Source organism: Crocodylus siamensis, chromosome 3 (assembly GCF_052110815.1).
Source record: "Crocodylus siamensis isolate JL-2025a chromosome 3, ASM5211081v1, whole genome shotgun sequence".
Taxonomy (NCBI): domain Eukaryota; kingdom Metazoa; phylum Chordata; order Crocodylia; family Crocodylidae; genus Crocodylus; species Crocodylus siamensis.
The window spans coordinates 36,352,706-36,374,548 of NC_143397.1; the positions used below are offsets into that span (position 1 = coordinate 36,352,706).

General features: G+C 42.9%; 1 protein-coding gene across 2 annotated transcripts in view; it reads left to right on the forward strand.

The window, feature by feature from the left end:
* ZNF366 (zinc finger protein 366) overlaps positions 1 to 21,843 on the forward strand; it is a 56,566-nt gene that overhangs the window by 12,849 nt on the left and 21,874 nt on the right. Inside the window, exons 2-3 of one of the 2 annotated variants that reach the window (XM_090038129.1) lie at positions 18,066 to 19,374; positions 21,114 to 21,305. In XM_090038129.1, the coding sequence (XP_089894255.1) occupies positions 18,073 to 19,374; positions 21,114 to 21,305 (1,494 nt within the window). In that variant the 5' untranslated portion in view covers positions 18,066 to 18,072. Of the gene's footprint in view, positions 1 to 18,061; positions 19,375 to 21,113; positions 21,306 to 21,843 lie in introns of both variants that reach the window. The other variant, XM_090038128.1, reaches the window with a different exon arrangement.

Below are 21,843 nucleotides of genomic sequence, written 5' to 3' on the forward strand. Positions count from 1 at the left end.
CTAAATGACACTGCTTACAGAAGCTGCGTAACTTAGATTGATTCTGGCTCAGGCTTTTTGAATGCCTGTACCTAGCTTTAGTGGTTGAGACCAGCTAAAAGTAAACAGCTACTATGGGGTAAGCTGTGGCCATACAATATGTATACCAACTTTTATTAGTGTAGTTTAACCCCTGATTTTTTTGCAGAGTAATTCTAAACTTTACTGAGTATATTGGGCTGTACTGAGTGGGGCTCTACACTGCATGTTCTGCTCCTTAATTATAACACTTATGTGTATCCAGGAACTCATTTCCCATTTATTTCTTGGCCTCTACATGTAACAGTCAAAAAAGCATTAATGGAATATAAAGGAACTGATCAGAGACCACCATGTCATTTGATAGAGAGTACTGAATCTACTTGAGGGTAGTTATTGAGTCACTACTGACTGATGATGGCTTAAAGCTGAAATGCAAATGATTAAATCTCATCCAAGCAGTTTCTCCAACAGTAAACTCTTTTCAGGGTCCCCTACCACCACTCTGCTTCATCTTTTAGCTTCATCATCACCCCTTGCATCTTTTTAATAGCATGTTCAAATTCTGTACCCCTGACTGAAATGTAGGCAAATAAAAGCATCAAAGACACCACTGGATCTCAGAATAATAGTTAACACAGAACATTTAAATCACATCTCAGAGAAATAAAGCTTCCTAATTTTAAAAACGGTAGGACAGTGGACGAAGCTGCCTAGGGAAATTGTGCAATCACCTTCTGGGTACATATTTAACATGGATAGCTTAGGAGCAGTGAATTTTGCATCTGCAATGGGACCCAAACCAAATAAGCCTTGGGGTCCCTTCCAACCCTATGAAAACAAGAGTGGAGTACACGCTGACAAGACTTTACATCCCATATTTTTATGTGATCATCCTTTCCAACTAATTATTTTCAGCACAGCATTTTAAGGTCTAACTTGAACTTGGGGAGACTTGAGATCTGTATGGAAAAACATAACAAAATATGTCCATGTACTGCACTACTGCCTACAAAAAACATGCAACTGCATAATGACTTTTCTGTGTGCAGCTACTTATTTACTTTGTGCACAGTCAGTATAATTGCCCAGGCAGCTGTAGGTCCATGTGCATTGCTACCTTGCAAAAGTTGGCTGTAACTGTTTTTGTGGGGCATTTTCCTGGGAGGCTGGATGGCATTGCAGTTAGATAAAGTACAGGAGTTGAATTAAGAGAGCTACGTTCTGTTCTTTGTTCTGTCATAGACCTACAACATCCTCAGATGTAATGCACTACTTAAGTGCCAGGTTGTGTCTGAATTGCTCCTCTCTGGAGTTTGGTCACCTGTATCCACTTAGGATCCAGAACCTGAAATATTCTCAAGATTTTATGGCAATGGTAGCCTTCCCACTATACTATACAGATAATAATTAGAGCATTAGCTCCCAGACTAGGAGACCAGCTTAAGAGGATTCAGACCCACACCTTTCTCCTTCCAGGAAAGTATCCTTTACACCTGCCTTTATTGTAGGCTATTGTGCGCAAATTCATCTTTCACCTTTCTGTTGACACTTTTATACTGTGTAGAAAGACCTGTAAGAGTCATCAAATCTCCAGGAGAACAAGTTCTACTTCCTGCACCTGGGCTCATGTTTGTGTTTTATCTGATGTCTGATCTGTTGAATATGAAATGCATACCAGAACCTCCTGGTTGAGGCTACAGGGTCACACTCCCTCTTGCTTGCTTTCTTTCTGGCCCTAAGAAACTACATTCCTTTCTACACAAAGCAGCAGGGGTAGAGAGTGGTCTACTCCCTAGCCTTGTAGCTGAGATAGAAAATGTGGATCTGACCCCTCTCAAGCTGGGAAATTTAACTACTACAGTCACCTGCTTCCTAAGCAAGTGCTCTAGCCACAAGATGATTATTTAAAACATGGGTGATGTCAGCACAAATAATTCCAGCTACAACTGTTGGTTTTTTTGGAGAGGTTTTTTGGTGAAGGGACCAATCCGTTGGTGTTTGTTAGGTGTTCTCTGAGCACTCATCACTGGGCCTCTCAAGGGACTTTGACACCACTCTGCCCTGTTTCTGGATCATGATCAGGCTCAAGCAGGAACTAAGTGCCCAGCACACAGACAGCAAAACTGCAGGTAACCAGGGAAAAAATATTACCTCTCAAGGCACCTCCCTTTTAACTTTAGGCATCACAGGATTAGGCACTAAGTAGGAGCTTTTGGACTTTTAAACTGTACCTAAATCCTGGTTTAGGCATTTGAGTCTTTTTTGGTGGCCCAACACTTAGCTGTTCACTAGATCAGATCTAGAGTCAGCAATACTCTAGTCATTTAAAGCTATTAGGAGACCCAGTAAGAATGTAACTACCCAGATCAGAATTTGGCCAGTACAACAAGTAACACTCCAGCTCTTATAAAGTCAGGGGGATCTTTAACAATCATAATTTTCATTTGAAACTGAACTGAGTTTCCATAATTGACAGAGTGCATAAGCAAAGCTATTTGTGCTGTATAAGTGATCAGGGATGCATGATTTGTGAACTAACTTTTAGGAACTGAGAGACATTAGTGGGGGACAGGTTAATCAGTACTACTGTCAGTTTCTAGGCCTGAATGAGGCCCTCTTGTTTCAGTTCATCTTAGATCCACCAGTCTTACTGGAAGGTTTGCCTCCTAAGGTTTCAGTATCTTTGAATTTCATGTTGAGTTCCATAACTGAACAAATTCAAAGCCAAAACAGAAAGTGAGATCCTGGCTTTGTTGAAGTCAGTGGTAAAACTCCCAGTGACTTCAGTAGGATCAGGATTTCATCTGATTCTGAATCACTGTGGAGACTTCATATGGAAGCTGATCAAAATGACCAGGCTCTGTCTAGAGTGGTTCCCCTTCTCTTCAGCTGACTTCCACACTTCTCTTCAGCTGACTTCCCCACACACACACTCTCTCTCTCTCTCTCTCTCTCTCTTACTTTACCTTGTGCTCCATGGGAGGTACCTGAAGCATTCAGGGATTTCATGGGCCTCTAGTCCATGAAAGACATTTCCAAAGACTCATGATTAGGAGACAAGCCCAATGGCCAGCTTGAATATTGAAGCGAGGGAAGAGGTAGCTATAACCTCTTAATATCTGGGGAGATTTGAGGATACCTGGCTACTCTTCTAGCTCTAAAAAAAACAGAAGCAGAAGAGGAACTACAGTGGGAAGGAATGATCCCAGCCAGTATAATTCCTCTTTTGAAGGGCAGTGAACGGGAGTGAAAAGGTTCAGTCTCATAAAAAAGCTGCAAAGTAGGGTTGTCTTACAGATTTAGCTTTTTTATTCTGGAGGTATTTCAGGGCCCCACTAATCACCAAAAAAACCAGTATGCTACACCTCCTGAGAAACTTTTGCAAATTGATTTTCATACACACAGCATTTAACTGTTGTGTTTGATAACTGATATGTTTGTGCCCAAAGTCTTCCTTTGCTCTCAACTGTTGGATGTTAATATGGTTCCAATTTTTACATGAGAGCTCTTACAATTCTCCACTGAAGATATTTAAGAAAACTATCCTGTCAGATATCACATCATAACTTGATGTCCTAATACCAGATCCTGTCCTCGTTTACACCCATGCTCTCCACTGAATTTAGTGGGGTAATATGGGTGAAACTGAGGGCAAAGTGTGGTTCACCATACAGTAGACATTATGCAGATTTCTTTTGTATATTTTCATGCACACTAGATATAATATAAAGCTCCATGTATTAAAAGGGTAATGTTCTTAAAATAATTTTAACAATAAAAGTTTAGGATTAACAGATCCCACACAGTAGGAGGGCTGAAGCTGTAGTAGGTAAAAACTGGCACCATAAATCAAATTCCATATGAACTCCCATTGAATCTATATGAACTATGCTTGAGCCATTATTTAGTATATTAAACCTGTTAGCTGGATCTAGATTTATAGCTAGTAGCAAATATGGACTATATCTGTTTATTAATCAGTCAATCAATCACTTAAATACTTCAGTCCAAGAATACCACTTTGTGCCTGAGAGTCTGTACAGTTACTTCGGCATCTAATGTTTGCTACTGCTCATGCTCAGAAGTGTATGATGTTGGCTCCAGGTTTACAAATAGAAAGCCTGGGATCCACAAAGCAGGTGTCCCTGTGTTTAAGGCCAATGAGAGCCCAAGCTGACTAAGTATGCTCTAACTATACTTAACATGCTGACAGTGTCAAGTTCAGCATAAAGCACAGTGGTCACCTCTACTTTTGTTAAAAAAACCCAAACAAAAAAAAACATAGCCAGAGGAGATGGCACTGTGACTGTTTCATATAATGCTCCAGTGGCAAAAGCACTTGCTTAGCAAGTGGCGGACTTGGGTTCATTGCTCTCCTCAGTCTGAGGAAACTGAAATCTAGAGTTTCCAGGTGCCTGCAGGGCTGCCACCAGGGGCAGTGACAGGGGTTGGGCTGCCAGCAAGCAGGGATCCAGAAGGGGTGCAGTGGTACAGTCAAACCCACCTTTTAATCCCCAAAGCAGATAATAAATCCAGCACCCTTCCTCTTTGTGCTTAATGTCACCTCCTGTCCCCTCCTCTTCCATTCTTGCCTTCCCCACCCGCCACTGCCCCAAGCTGACCAGAGTCACTCCTGCCCTGCCCTGCCCCACCCAGCTGTGTAGGGAGTTGGGACTCAGCTGGGAATAGCAACAGTGGCAGCAGCAGGTGGGCTCCTCCTTCTTGTGTGGTTCCCCCTGGCAGCCCAGGACCAAGCTCGGTGAGGGAAAAGCTGCCCACACTACCACTGTCCCCACATGAGCCTGGCTCCTTGCACAACCTGCTTGGAGCAGGACAGGAGTGGCTCTGGAGCTCCACTCCCACCCTAGGTGGGCAAGAAATAATGGCAGCAGCAGGCTGGGGAGAGGAGACAGAGGGGAAATGAGTAAGGACTGAGACTGGGGAGGAGGGTGGGATTCTTACCTGATTCAAGGACCTGAAGTCCCCAGTTGCTACTGCTCCTGTGGCATGGTCTGCCTTCCCCTTTCAGGGGGGAAGGATGGTGGGGAAGACCTGTAAATGGGGGTGCCACTCCCCGCTGCAGCTCCAGTTGCTGCACCTGCACCTTCTTCACAAGATTCTGGGTCTGCTGATTGGTGCCAGGGGCACCAAAAGCTGCTATTTTTGCACATGCCCCCTCCATACACACCTCAGTGCCTGGGGCTGGTGCCCAGGTCACCCCTGCTTTGTTATACTATTGCCCCTGCCCTGCCCAGTCTCACCTCTAGCCTCACAGTGAGACCACTCTCCTAGGGTGTATTAAGATGTGGGTTTGAACTCCCTCAGACTGAGGTGGCAAGTGCTCTAACCACTATGCTATTGTATAAAGTTCATACTCACCACTTGTTTAAAAGGAGAGAGTACTCAGTCCCCCATACCCAAAGATATGACCTGGGCACCTAAGTGGGGAGCAAGTTTCAGGCTGTGAAGCCCAGTTTTGTAGGGCTCAGGTACCTGACTAGTTTGGGATAGATATGCAATTTCCCTATCTCAGAACCTGACTAGGCATCCATCCACTAAACATGCAGTCACAGGCATCTAATTCTTGCCCTTTACTGCATAGGGAATGCATACAACCAACTTGATTTTCTGAATCCCATCCTCTGAACTGGGTGCCTGAAGTTTACATGTCATGGTACTCAGTCTCATCACAACCATATCTTTGTTTTAGTACCCTATTCTCACTCTTTCTCCCACACGTATTACTACAGACATGCTAACTAGCTACCTGCTCCTGTTGGCCCAACAAACATCTCCATGGAGTACTCAGTCCACAGAAACACAGAAGCTTCTTCTTCAGCAGGAAAAGACAATTATTCATATAAGTCTAAAGTGTCATCCACTCTGTTGAGCCTGCTTGAGTTAATGACACACCACACATAAGCGATTCAGACTGTAGAATCTAAGCTTTCATTAGAAATGTCATGTTTTTCAATTTCACTGGGTTTTCAGAGCCAAATCTCCATTGAAATATCATCATTATTACCCATTTTTGTTGCTCACCATTTCTGCAGATAGAATGGAGAAGGGAGGGAAGAAATCACAGAAGGGAAGGAAGTATAGAGGGAAGAACTGAGAAAAATCACAAAGAGGAAGTACAGAAAGAAAAAAAGAAAATAAGGAAAAAAGAAAAAGAAAAGGAAGAAATAGCCAAAACTGGACATCCAAGTATTGAGACACAGCCAGGTTATAGTCTCTTGCATGCACAGCTGGTGAATGTTAGGAGTTTTACTACGGAATAAACAGATTACACAGTCAGACCCCTTTAGCAAGACGTCCACAGCACCATGTACATGGATTAATTAGACTGGTATTCAGTAACCTGTACTCAATTGCACTGGCAGAAAAAATGATAACAAGAACAAAGAGCTGTTCTATAGAATTCAGGCCAAATTATTCAAATGTTCAGGAAAGAAACAGCAGCATGGAACAGGAGAAACATACCATGAAAGTAGGAGGTGAAAGGCAGATAGCAAATATAAAAACTGCACAGCTAGCTTAAAAACTACACCTGGTTACCATCATGATTCAATGGTTTAACATCATATTTTGGCAAGGTCAAGACACCAGAGTTGGCCTGTAGACTGGCTGATGTCTGATACTGAAGGCTGTGATGTTAGTCTGCACTTACATCAGTGTGAATAACATCATCAGAATCTGACTCAACATTTTTTAAATTATTAGCAAAAATTATATAAAACTTATGAGGAGAGAATGACACATTTACTTATCTTACAGGACAGGTTCTGTAGTTTTCCTTACTACAGAAAGCAACAAAAAGAAGTGTAACCCTGCAAAATTTTTAGCAAATAGCTGCCTGTGAGGCATGTGGAAACAGATATGCATGCCCAAGATAACTCAGAAACCAGATGACCACTATAGCCAGGCTAGGAAGTGGACCATTTCCCAAACATTTTTTTTTCCTGTAAGGGATGGGGAGGAGGTGGCGAAATAAGTTGTTAAAACAGAAATTTGTACACATGCATACTAGGGCTGTATGAACCTTTGGTAGCTAATTTAATTCACAGGAGATTCAACCTGATTTGGCAGCCGAATCTCTGAATCCAAATTGAATCAGAAGACCCATTAAAAGGCTTGGATCAAATTGGAAGCCTCCAAATCATTTTGGAGAGATTCGGAGATTCAGAAGGCTTGCAGCAAACAGAAACTTAGAAGAGGGAGGGGGATGGGATGATCTTCCATGTATGGAAAGGCTGAAGGGTGGGGAAAGACTGCTCTGATATTGGCATATGTAGCTGGCCAGAGACTGTGATCTTTCTCTGAGTTCCCTTCCAATCACAGTGCTCTGGGGGAGGGATGTAGAAACAACATATTTTTGAGTGTGTGTGTGTAATATATGTTGTGCTACACACAAACATTTTGCAGCACACCAAACATTATGAAGTGTGCTGTAAAGGCAGATGCCAGGTCTTCTGGCAGGGAAGGGAGAGGGGGCAGAGGGAGAGCTGCAAGTTCCATCCCCCCCAGCCCCAAACAGAGATGCATCCTTTTTCCTAGCGGTGATGAGTCTTCTGCTGCTAGTGGGAGCAAGGAGGTGGTAGCAGTGCCTGTGCCTGCACCACCACCACCACCACCACCACTAACCAGCAGCAGCATGACATTCTCCACCCCAATTTCAGTTCCCAGCATGAGCCTTCCAGTGCCAGAGGAAGAGCTGGAGCTGGATCTGGAAGCAGAGGAGCTGAGGGCCATAGCAAAGGAGTTTGTGCTCCACACCCTCAAAGTTCCCCCAGAAGCAGGTCTCCTTCTCTGGAAGGCACTTCAGAGGAGGTTATGGGGGCAGGTGGCTAAGCTCCTCCTGTTGTGGTGCCTCTGCCTGGTGAGGAGGGGGATAAGGCAGGATCCCCACCCTCAACCCAAAAGCAGGTGGGTAGTGTAGTGTGGGATCCTTTTCAGGTGGAAGCTGATCCCAGGTATGCCACCTGCCAGCACTGCTGAAAGCAGATGAGCCGGGGCAAGGACATGAAATACTTCACCACCACGGCAATCTTGCCGTATCTTAGGAGGCTTCACCCCCTTGCCCTTGCTCCTCCTCAGCCTGGCACCAGTGGGAGCATGCCCAAAGAGAAATCCCCCACTTGCTCCAAAGCCTCTGCCCCCCCAAGGTAGAGGCAGGCCACCCTGGACCAGTGGGGGAGAGGCGGACATGAGGTGGCGTGCGTTCCAAAGGAGAGCGAGATCACACAGAGCATTGGGGAGATGCTTGCTCTGGATGGCCAGCTGTTCTCCTTTGCTGAGTGTCCTGGGTTCAGGTGGCTCATGGTGCTCATGGCCCCATCATACCAAGTGCCTGCACGCACCAGCTTTAGCAGGATGGCGGTGCCCACCCTGTATGAGGCATGCAGGGAGTACTTGAGGGAGGAACTGTAGAAGGCAGGTCCACAGGTAGCCTTGCACTGCACCTTGGAAGTCTACAGCAGCTGGGGTAGAGATTATTCCTTCCTCTCCCCCACAGGGCACTGGTGGAATCAGTCAGGGCATTGGTGGGTTGTCCTTCAAGTGGAGGTGATGGATGGGTCCTGCATGGCAAGGGACTTCATGGAGGCCATGAACCACATGGTGCAGGGGTGGCTCGTTGGGCAGGGCAAGCTCACCCTAAGGTTCATGGTCACCAACAACCAGGGCAAATATGGTCAAGGCAGTCCATGATGCCTATTTTGTTGGCATCTGCTGTGTTGCACACAAGTTCCACCTCATAGTCAGGGACACCTTGAAGGGGGACAGGGCTCCCAGTGAGGGCACCATCACAACTAGCCAGCTCATTTCAAAATGCAGGAAAGTGGCAGGCTACTTCCACTGGAGCATTAAGGTGGGCAAGATGCTGTGGGACAAACAGGTAGAGCAGAGCATCCCATGGCAGAAAATCATGCAGGATGTGGAGACTTGGTAGAACTCCACATACGTGGTGCTAGAAAGGCTGGTTGAGCAACAGAAAGCCATCCATGATACGGCCTTAGTCAGGGAGATTGGGATCAGTGGCCCCCTTAACAAAACAGAGTGGGATACCATCTCCCAGATCTTGGTGGTCCCCAAACCATTTCTCAAGGCCACTGTGAGCCCCAGTGCTGGTGATGCCCTCCTTAGCCAGGTGATCCCCACAGTGAAGGAGCTTGAGAATGAAATGGAGCAGTTCCAGGGGATCAATGTTCCTAGCTTGGGCAAGCCACTTTCACTAGAGGTGCAGGCACTGGTGAAGCAGCTGAAGGAGGGTACAAAAAAATGGCTGGATCCATTGCGGTCCACATGCTGGTGAGCATGTGTGACCCAAGGGTAAAGGGGAGCATCTGCAGCAGGAAACCCTCAGTCACTGGACGGAGGTGCTGATGAACAGAGTCAGGGAGGCAGAAGGGCAGAGGTGACATACAAGAGGGGGATCCACTTTCCCGTGCCAGCACTCCAACCATGAGTCAATCTCCTCCACCACAGCTGCTGCCAATGTTGGCCAACAGCATGGCTTCAATGTTGAGGTCCAGAGGCACCAGATCCCACCATCAGGCAGGTAGCGGGGAGGCCTCAGTGGCTGCCTATCTCGCCAAGCATGTCGAGCTGCTGCACTGCAACTCCTTGGCCTATTGGGCAACCCACAGCCAGGCGTGGCAAGCTTTGGCCACAGTTGCCTGGGAACACCTGTCCTGTCCACTGACCAGCGTTCCAAGCGAGAGGGTGTTCAGCATTGCTGGGGATGTAGTGACACCCCACCACACCTCCTTGGATCCTGGTTTGGTGGAGCAGCTGGAGTACCTGAAGGTGAACCTCCCACTGCCGGGGTTCCCCAAGGTCCATGTGCAGACAGAGTGAGTGCCACCCTCCTCACTGTCCATACCTATTTGCTTTTTTATTTGCTTTCAGAACCTTGAGGTGCACTTTCATAGAAACCCCTGCACCTATCTCCTTGAAACTTGGCATGCTTCATGCCCTCAGAAGGAGCTACCATCTGTGCTTTTTTTTATCTGAATCTGCAATAAAATGACACAGTTATAGGTATTTCAGTGATTCCCCATTATAGTCTATGCCTGAATCTCTGAATCGGCCTAATCAAATCGGGACAGTCATTTGAATCACTGAATTGAATCACTGTCCCTCTGAATTGGCCAAATCCAAAGTGAATAACTGCTGGTTCACACAAGACTAATGCATACTTATGGCAACAACAGGTACTAGATCAAGTAACAAAAACTAGATACTCTGCAGCTTGCCAAGAGATAACCAGTCTCTGTTTTTGGTACAAGTACAGTTGTGCTGCTGTGGAAACCCCCAGGAGCCTGAGATGTTTTGCAGCACTTAAGCCTCAAATATGTAGTGATGCAAGTATGTGTTCAAAACAGATCCAGTGAAACAAGGAATACAGTATTATCCCCAAATCCCCAAATGTTTAGCCACATGAAAACACAACTAAAACCATGTCTTTCCATTATAGCTGCTTCACTGTCACGTTAAGCTGTTTAAAGCCTTCAGAAAATATGTTTTAATCTTTCAAGTTTATGTATGTACTAAAACATCAGCCACTACTTTTTCATCTTCTGCCTTATAAAAGTTGTTAATATTTAATTAAATGACATGTCAAGAATTCCAGCTGCTTCTTTCTTCATACATGCAATTAATATTCCAAAAGTGTGAAATATTAATCATGTTTCTAGTGAATTAGAAGGGAAAAAAGTTACCAATAGAATATGAAACCCAGTGACAAATTATACGGAAAAGCATGCAGGACTTTCCATTGACTTCAGTAGGATTTGGATTAGGCATGAAAAATACTTTCCAAATCATTAGTTCCACTTTACAGCATAAATGTTGATGAGAAATGCTTTTTGCTGGAAAGAAGAAGTCTTATCCTGCACCCAAAATCAGCAAATAAAGGTAATTTCCCAGAGAGAAGTGAAAAGACAACCAACCTCTTCACAGGACCATGTTCATGCAGGGAGAAAAACCTGACTTTACCCACATCCTGGTTTCAGATAATTCCAAATCATGTTTGCAACCAATGTTTTCTTATTTCCAATTCCAACACTACCAGTAATGACAATTAGTGAAAAGGAAACACAAATAAACCATCGCCAATCTCTTATCGTAAATATACTTATTTAGGAAAACACTAACCTAATTTATGAAAGCATATTCCACAAGACACTTCAAAACTGGTGCTCAAATCCTACTGACTTCTTAGACAAGGTCCGCTTATGCAAAAGTGTGTCTGGAAGGCAGCTGTAAGGGAAGGAGAGAGAAAGCAAGGGCTCAAAAAGAAAATTAGTATTGGAAGAGAAAAAAAGTTTTAATGAGTGTCCATTTCTCAGTTCTGCCCCTCCTTTTTCAGGATCCCCTAATGAATCTTTGCAGCCATTGGTTTTAAGAAGTTTTTTGAATTTACCCTCATCTTGAAAATACAGTTTCTCTAAACTCTGGTCCTGCATGTAGGAAAAAGCGTTATTAATATTACAATTTAAAAGCATGTCTTCTAGACTCAATCCAAAAGAATATAGCATCAAAGTTTTAGGGATGAAGTAGCTATAAGCCTAGCACAGCCCATACTTCTCTTCATGTGTTTGAATGTGTGGCTATTCTGTACGGGAATCCTAGTTGGAAAGTACACCTTAGTTTCCTTCCTATGCAAGGGAGCCCTGAGCATGCCTCATCTACCCGCTCCCACTAATGCTCACTAAAGCCTCACCAAATAAACTAGTGACGGTGCTCCAGGATCATCCTCAGTCACCACCCCTAAGTACATTGGAGACTGAGGTCTCAAGAGCAGCTGTGATGCACAACCACGGGAGTGGGAGCAGTGAGTGGGAGCAAGGTGTGTGGAGCATGCTTGGAGGTATCTTTGGGACATACTGATGCCAAGGGGTATGTCTATACCAATGGTTCTCAACCCTTTTGTACCTGAAACATCTCTTCATATACTTGAGGCACCCCTCAGAAAATACCAGCTGCTTGTTTTGACCCTTTTGACTGCAGACAAATAATACAGCAATTCTTCTGTTGCAAAGAACTCAGAAAGACCATGACAGTCAGAATGCTCTTAATACTATGGTTTCTGATATGAAAGCTCTGGTTTTATCTTGTGAATCATGCTTGCACACCTAACAGTACTAAGCCTTATAACTTTCCCATGCTTTGAAAATAGCCAGATAGTGAGTAACAGTGGAGTGAGAAATGTCTAGTCCTGATATTATTTCTACTTGTTAAACTGTGAAGATGTATTTTACCTTATGTAAGAGGTATCAAGACTATACCTGTCCTAAGGAGCTTGCAAAATAGATGACAAACAAATGGATCACAGGCTTTAGATTATCATACCAGTCTTCTCTGGATATAGTTTGATCTCCTGCATAACACAGGCCATAGAACCAATTAGACATACAAGACACGTTGGAATAACAGGGGGAAAAAATTACTATTAGTTTTCAACTAGGATCCCCCATAGAAGAAGCAGGAATGAGGGGACCCATACCAAGAGTGGTATGTCACTCACATGTAGGAGGAAGCACACAGATAACAGTGGAAGGAGGAAACAAAAGAGATATTGAGGTTGGTATTTTTGCCAGAGCAAAGAAGTAGAGGGAAGTGTGATGAGAGAGCAGAAATGTTGGTGCAGAGAGCTGAATGAAAATTGAGCTGCAAAACCAATTAAAATTTGTTTAGCTAAATGCAATGCAAAATGCACATATGCATAAATGTACATGGCACTTTCACCAATTTAAATTATACTGAGTGAAATACTTGACAATATTTTGTAGGTAACAAAGCTAGATTAGCTTTGAATGACTTAGTGAGCCTTACTAAAGTTAATCGCTATCAGTCAATGGAGTTTTGCATAAAGAAAGAAAAAATAAAAACTGAGCAAGAACTTCAGCATTTGACCCCAAAATTTTATGACTGAACACATTTAAAAATAAAACAAACCTTAAAGCTGAATTATGTAAAAAAAGAAGCCATTAAACCTACTGAAGCAATGAGAAACAGGCCAATGAAATTATTACTTACAAATGTCTGCTATAAAAAGCAGATGCTTGTTCAGAAAGATTTGTGAAGCTTTCCAGCTACTCAGTGTCCTTCAATCCATGAAGGAGTGCAGCTGTATTTTATTTCTTAATGTGTCTTTAGTATAACATACACAAAAACAACAATAAAGTAGTAAAAGAACAACTCTTAGAGACGATTCTTCCCTTGCAAATAAAGCATCGGTCTTTCAAAGTCCACGTGGAAAGTGGGAAGGCACTAGTACATGCTACATTCAGCTATGTTTTCAGGCTCATGTATGATTGTTAAAGCACACCATTCCTACTGTAGCTGAGTTAAACCCAAACTTGTCCCCTTCTATTTCTAAACTCAACTCCATTTCTTGTTCATTTCCAGACATAGGACCTAAGCATAGATCTCACATAAAACTAGCATAGGCTTCCCATGTCAGAGGATGCTCCCCTTATAGTTTCATAGTTTCATAGATGGTAGGGTCAGAAGGGACCTGAGCAGATCATCAAGTCCGACCCTCTGCCATGGCAGGAAAAATTACTGGGGTCAAATGACAGTGAAGTAGCGCCTCCTGATGTCTAGTCTAAATCTACCCTCTGCCAGCTTGTGACCATTATTTCTAGTCACTCCTGGCAGTGCTCGGGGGAACAGGGACTCCCGCAAGCGACCAAAATGCTGGCGTGCATCCATAGATGCTTCTTGAGCAAATCCTGGGATGTCATTCTCCCCTTGTACTCGGCCTTGGTGAGGCCGCAGCTGGAGTACTGCATCCAGTTTTGGGCTCCACAATTCAAAAAGGATGTGGAGAAGCTTGAGAGAGTCCAGAGGAGAGCCACGCGCATGATCAGAGATCAGGAAAACAGATCTTACGATGACAAGCTGAGAGCCATGGGACTCTTTAGCCTGGAAAAGCGCAGGCTCAGGGGTGATCTGATGGCCACCTACAAGTTTACCAGGGGTGCTTACCAGGATCTGGGGGAACGTTTGTTCACCAGAGCGCCCCAAGGGATGACGAGGTCGAACGGTCACAAACTCCTGCAAGACCGTTTCAGGCTGGACATAAGGAAGAATTTCTTTACTGTCCGAGCCCCCAAGGTCTGGAACAGTCTGCCAGCGGAGGTGGTTCAAGCGCCTACATTGAACACCTTCAAGAGTAAATTGGATGCTTATCTTGCTGGGATCCTATGACGCCAGGTGACTTCCTGCCCTTTGGGCAGGGGGCTGGACTCGATGATCTCCCGAGGTCCCTTCCAGCCCTGATGTCTATGAAATCTATGAAATGCCTGCTGGTCCCCTCTGACTAGTTTGTAACAGGCCACTAGATCCCCCCTCAGCCTTCTCTTGTGGAGGCTGAAGAGATTCAGGTCCCTTAGCCTCTCCTCATAGGGTTTGCCCTGCTGTCCCCTGATCCTGCGGGTGACCCTCCTCTGGACCCTCTCCATGTTGTCCACATCCCTCTTGAAGTGCAGCGCCCAGAACTGGACGCAGTACTCCAGCTGTGGCCTGACCAGTGCTGCATAGAGGGGGAGGATCACCTCCTTGGACCTGCTCGAGATGCATCTGTGGATGCATGACAAGGTATGGTTGGCCTTCCTGACTGCATCCCCACACTGTAAGCCCATGTTCATCTCGGCAGCAATGATGACTCCAAGATCCTTTTCTGCCTCTGCACTGACAAGAAGGGAGTTCCCCAGCCTGTAGGTATGGTGCTGGTTCTTTCTCCCCAGGTGCAGCACCTTGCACTTGTCAGTGTTGAATCCCATCCTATTCTCATCTGCCCACCCCTGTAACTTGTCTAGGTCTGATTGCAGCCTATTCCTCCCTTCTAGTGTGCTCACATCCCCCCACATCTTAATGTCATCTGCGAATTTGAACAGGGTGCTTTTTACCCCCAATCCAAGTCACTGATGAAGAAGTTGAACAGTGCGGGCCCGAGGACTGAGCCCTTATCTCTATGGTATGATAGGAGCATTGTCTATCGCTATGAAAAAATCATAGCAACTTTCTGAACTCAATGTAGAGATGGAGAGTTTTTTTAGTAGTTCTATTTTTATTAATCTGACCTATTCAATATATCGTTTTATAGAAAGAGGGATTTATGGAAATAGTACTTTGTATTAGATAAGGGGTGGCTTGATGAATCTTGGGAAAATAAGAAACACTTGAAACAATCTACTTTTTTCTAGACTCCAGGTGAAAACAAACACTTTTAGGAACTCTGAAAAGTTTGCATATGTTGTTTTCAATGCTCAGGTGATGAGATAGCTAAGGAGTTCTGTCTTAGTGAGACTGCCAGATTAAGTTTATAGGCTAAAGGGGCTTCAATGATCCAAATTAACATTTGTGCTTTTAGGTATTTATCCAGATTTTAAGAAGTGAACTTTGTTTAATATCTCTATTACTATTGTGCTCACTACAAATAAATAAGTGCAGAAAAAAAAAAAAGAAATTGGTAGTGCTTAGGTATTAAGGTGATAGGCACCTATGAATTACGTGAGAGAGAGAAGTTCTTCGCTTCATGTTGTTAACTGATAAAGAAGGTCGTGCTACTCCAGAGTCAAACAGGCTAAAGTAAGGTGTAATTATATTAATTTAGTATGATGTCCTCTCCTACCATTACTTAAAGCAGAACAGAACATTCATTCTATCTGTTGTCACTAAGTCTCGTCTATATTTTGCCATCCTTTAAGCAGGAGACCTGGCTTTATGGAATTAATTGACCAAGGCAAATATCCTGCTCCCATTAAAGTTGACTTGCAGGGGAGCACAAGTACACCTCAGATTTGATCCTTTGTCCTATTCCACTCCTATGTGAGGCCTGACAGAATGAGATGATTCAGAGTGCTGCTGGCTTGCACCAAAAATATAATTTCTTGATACATTTTCTCTCAGGGGAGCGGGTCTCCCTTCTTTCTCAGATTCTTTATTCACTTCAGTCTGACTGCACAGCACCTTTGTGGTTTTGCTGGCCCTTGAATAATTCAACTCCCACATTCCCAGATATGCTCAATCCAACAACTGTAGAATGCACTGTTGAATACAGTACCATGATATCTGCTTTTTTGCAAGACTAGTTCTTTTTTGAGCAATAAAATAATTCCTCATCAGCAATTTTCCTATTGTCTCAAGGATACTCTTTCAAATAGGTTCATGGCCTACTTCAGTCTCAAATAGGTTCATGACTGTACTTCAGTCTCAAAATGGCTCAAAAACCCAGGTAAAAGTTAAAGAAATGGGATCTGAAAGAAGAAAGCAGCAAAGAGTAGAGCAAGGACCCCCAACTTCAGCACTACTTAGGGTGTCAAGAGTAAACATGTGAGGCACAATTCTCTGGTGCCTTAGAGTAGAAGCCGGAGGTACTGTGATACTTGAAAGCTTGCTCACCAAATGTACAGCTGGTCCAATAAAAGATAACACCCACAAGACTTCTTGCCTCTTGCATATCTCCTGGGCCATCATGGCCACAAAGTTACCTCAATATTCAATACATGTTATACTTATTTTGAACATGTGTAAATGGCTAAACAAGGCCTTGAAGAGGTAGGCTCACAATGTTCAGAGAAAGGTTACAGATACACAATTATATGTATAACTATAATTTTCGAGAACCCAGGCCTTGCTCTTCCAATTACATTTCTCATGCACTGCGGCATTCCCGTTCATTCACCAACGAACTACGGGTGAACAATTTTCCTAAATATTTTTGCCTTACAATACTGTCTGAAACTTTCATTACCTAACCCTTTCCCCATATACTGCCTCAGAGATCTCTCCAAAACCCCTCCTATTATTACTCCTATATTCTGAAGATTTAATCATCCATTTGAAACAAGGTCTTCAAGATGCTTTCTGGTCTCCATATCCTAACTAGGTCATGTAAATATTTTTTTAAATCTGTTTTAGTAGGTTTATCCAGAGCTCCCTAAAAAAGAAACAGGAGCTTCTTTAGCACTGTCTCTTTGCCCCCCACCCGTGTTTCCAAGAACAAGGATATTTATAGCTATCAACATGCACAGATGGAGAAGGGAAAGATGTCTGGTTCTCTGACTTAATCACTTTCTGGGTGTTATACGAAAAATATATGGTTCATTGGAGGGCCAAAGTAAAAATCAGTGCTCTAATTTAAAATCACCAGATCCTGAGATCATCAGCTTCTACCCTATCATTTTTCAGAAAAAGCTCCCACTGGCACTAGTGGTACCTGTAATTTGTGCAGGATTGTGCAGATCTGGCAGCCGCAGGATCTCAGCTGCTTTGGAAAGCCAAAGGGCAGTCAATATTATTCAAAGTTCAATATGCCCTCTTTGTTCAAACATTGCCATGTTTACTTGACTAGGTTTGGGGTAACTAAATATTGCTGACAATCTGAATCCTAGTCAATGGTTTAGCCTCTTTTCTTAAAGAAAAGAGGAAGAAAAAACCCCACAAACACTCATTGTTTTATGTCCATATTACTTACAGAGTGACAGAAGTCAGGAAATGCAGTGATGGTACACAGTATCCTGAACTTATTTTGCCATTGTTTCCCTCTGGAGCAGCAGCAGCAATACAAAAAAGTTCAAACTTGAAGTTTTTTGGCTTTCAATTTTCATGTGACAACCATAACAAATGTACTTGTTTAATTGTTGGATATTTTCAAGGCAGAACCAGGGCATGCACAGTCAAGAACAGGAACTAGCCCGCAGATGGGGTGGCTGAATTAAATAAAGTAGATATGTTAGAAGATAAATTAATCTGCTAAACAATATAAAATTTACTATGTGCTTGAATATATCCTAAAGTCAATGCATGAACCAAACTTAACTTAAACTACTAATTCTAAAGAAGAACAAGCAGCTTTGGTCTGTCTCCACTAATAAACTTTGAATAGCAGAAAAAAACTGGTATTCTTATATGGTCCTGAGACTACTGTATGAGTGCTTAATCTTTTTTAGATATGGATTAAGTAACACGCTATATGTCTTAGGAGAATGAGGGAAGATTTAAAAAGGATTTTTTGTTTGCTTTTGAGGCAGGCAGAAAATGCAGAAGGAATTAAATATGATGAAGAATGAGAACAATGTGGACAATACACAGGCATCTCCCTTGTCACGCTGCCTGCAGCCACTAGGACCTGTCGAAAAGCCCCACAGAACTGTACCACTCAATGAAGAGTTTGAACCACAACTTGAACAGTTTCAGTATGGTCCTTCCCTAGGGGATATAGAAACCTTCCATGGATCCTTGGAAGGAGGGTCCCGAAAACGCAAAAGCATGCCCACAAAAATGCCTCCTACTATCACTCCAGAAGATCCCGCCTCACCATCACACAGATCTGAAAACAACAATGTAGGCTCTCCCAGTCTTCCTTTGATGCTTCAACAATCCCCACAGCCCAAGTACAGCTCCCAAATGATAGACTTGTGTAACCTGGGCTTTCAGTTCTACAGGACCCTGGAGCACTTTGCAGCAAAGCCCATTAAACAAGAATCAGTAAAGCCTAGTATGATGTGGCCTAACACACCTGCTTTTGTGCAGTCTCCTTACTCTTATTATCCAAAAGTTCATCCTGGCCTGATGTTTCCTTTTATTGTCCCCTCAAATTTTCGTATCAGGAATCCCTTCCAAATGAAAGGTCCACCAGAACCATCGTTCAGGAGGACTGAAGTGAGGGAAAATGGTGAAAACAAACAAAAGGTGGAAAGAGTAGATGTCAATCTCCAAATTGATGACAGCTATTATGTGGATGTTGGAGGTGAACAGAAACGCTGGCAGTGCCCAATGTGTGAGAAGTCCTACACATCCAAGTATAATCTTGTCACCCATATTTTGGGACACAGTGGTATCAAACCTCATGCTTGCTCTCGGTGTGGCAAGCTTTTCAAGCAACTGAGTCACTTGCACACACATATGTTAACACATCAGGGCACTAGACCCCATAAATGTCAGGTGTGTCACAAAGCTTTCACCCAAACCAGTCATCTTAAAAGACATATGATGCAACATAGTGACATCAAACCCTACAACTGTAGAATATGTGGCAGAGGTTTTGCCTACCCAAGTGAGCTGAAAGCACATGAATCCAAGCATGAGAGCGGCAGAGAGAATATTTGTGTGGAGTGTGGTCTAGACTTTCCAACTCTTGCTCAGCTGAAGAGACATTTAACAACCCATCGTGGTCCTATCCAGTACAATTGCACAGAATGTGATAAAACTTTTCAATATCCAAGCCAGCTGCAAAATCACATGATGAAGCACAAAGACATCCGTCCATACATCTGTACAGAATGTGGCATGGAGTTTGTGCAGCCCCACCATCTTAAACAACACTCTTTGACCCATAAGGTAAGTCCCGAAAGGTTATATCTACCTCTGCTCTGAAGGCCAACACCAGCCCTGGGCGCATAAATTCTCACAAGAACATAAGTAAGTTATAGGCCCTTAGAATAGTTCTGCGTATGGATGTGTTTAAAAAAGCAAGCTGTAGTATCGGCAATAAGAGAAACCAGCTCATATCTTAAGGAAGGCCATGTCAGAAAGTCTTACAATAACCTGAGAGTTCAGTCAAGCCATTTGCATTGCTGGCCAAAAATAAAATTATACCCTCTATTTCAGCTTGTTTTTATCTCCAGCCCAACCCTCTATTTAAAATCTTAGTTTTGTATAATGCTCCTTTATCAGTTAACATTCCACAGATTTTTTTCTATTGAAAAATATAACTTAGTCCTCTGCTTAACTTAACTGGGTATTTAGTTTATATGTACTGGGGTGCATCTATGAATAAGTCAATAAAACATGTTATTGCTTGGCAGACTCAGAATAGCCAGTACTGCACTATTATCCTGTTGTCCTGGGGTAATTGCTTATCAATAAGAGAACTGGGCAAACAGGACCTGATCCAGAATGTAGCCTCAAATCACAGAGCTAAATATCTAAAACTATCATTTGTGTCCACAGGTAAAAGCTTTACAATTAATTGTGTACAAACAATTAATCTGAATGTAGATACAAAACTATTGGCATGAAAGCAAAAGCTAAGGTGAGCTCTCTTTATATGCATAGTCAATTGGATCAATAGACTTAGATGGCACTTACAGCTTATTACTTTTCCCTACCTGCCTTACTGAGGTAAGGTAGATTAATTAAGGTAGTTAGGCATGTAACTTCCATGTCTTTTAATTAGTGGAAGACACCTAAATACTTTTGATCTAGGTCTTAGGCCATATCCAGGTCAAAGGAGGCTTGCCTTTTCTTTCAGCATTCTGATTGGATGATATGGATGGCACTTGAGATGCCTTGCAAATACCATCTGCAACTGAATAATTCATTTACGGTTCAGTCAAAAGCCCATTGGAGTGTTGTTCCATTGGCTACATGGAAAGGGATCAGGATCCAAGACAAGCGTGTATGCCTCAGTTTACTCCAGACCTACTCCTTGTTCTATAACATTAAAAAAATTCAGGCATTTTCTGGAGATTAGTGCCTTATTTTATGACCCAGAAATGGTCAGTAATACCTATGAAATGTCCAATTCCCATTATACTGTTGCTTAATTACATGATTCTTCTGCTTCTTGCAGAAATTCTGTACGTTTTTTTTCTATATTACCTTCAAAATACAGGCATACTCCTTGTTATATAGAGCTCATTCCTTTAGACACTTGAATCAACCGGTGCTAGACTTCTACAGGCATTGCTCAGAACATTAGTTACCATGACCCAATATGCTACATTATATCATCCTTAACATACACACATTTGGCCAACACGTGGTTTTTATTTAAGTTGTAACTGTGGGATAGTGGAGCTTTTCCATCAGTGAAGCTGCTCAGTAGATGTACTGATGGCAGTGAAATTCATTATTTCTTAACCCCGGTTACACAGTAGAGTTACTTTTTTCTTCCCTTAGATTTGTATTTACCTGGGTGGAAAAAGTATCCACATATCTATTACTGGAACTAGTAATATTAAAAAGAAAAGAATCTATGTAATTGGTTTCCTAGCATAGGTTGTTTAGTGTGCTGAAAGTAAAACAACTGAAGAAGTCATAACTAGTTAGTTTTCTGATTCTTCATTTCTTTCCAGGGTGTAAAGGAGCACAAATGTGGTATCTGTGGTCGGGAGTTTACCCTGCTGGCCAATATGAAGAGGCATGTGCTGATCCACACCAATATCAGAGCCTATCAGTGTCACCTTTGCTTCAAGAGCTTTGTGCAGAAACAGACTCTCAAGGCACACATGATTGTTCACTCTGATGTCAAACCCTTTAAATGCAAGGTAAGGATGTCTCATGATGTCTTGGGGGTTCACCGTCACTAAATATTCCAAACATTTCTCCACACATGGCAGGATATAATTATATTAACAAAACCTACATTTGTTAAAACACTTTAAAATCACTTGTAAAGTCTGTTGGGTTAATTTTTGTGTTTGTTTTCTTAATCAAAGTAGTTTCAGTATAGGTATAACAGCCAAATGAGGCAGAGGAACATCCAAATTTTTTTAATTTCCCTCTTCAGAATTATCAGTATTCTTAACACTGGGGTTGTACTTTTTCTGAAAGAGAACTTAGCTTGATGATGATAAAGTTATCTGACAGTAAGCTAGCACATTTCATCCAAACAGAAGTCAAAGTGTTTAATAACCTAATATACCAAGTACACATAAGGTTTAATCTGTGCATAGTGTGGGGAGATACGGAAACATCACAGCTTCAGTACTGCACAACACAACAACAGCAGTTCAGGCAGGACATAAAAACACCACATCAAAGCAGAATTGCACGGGAAATTTGAATGCGTTAAGTATAAATAAC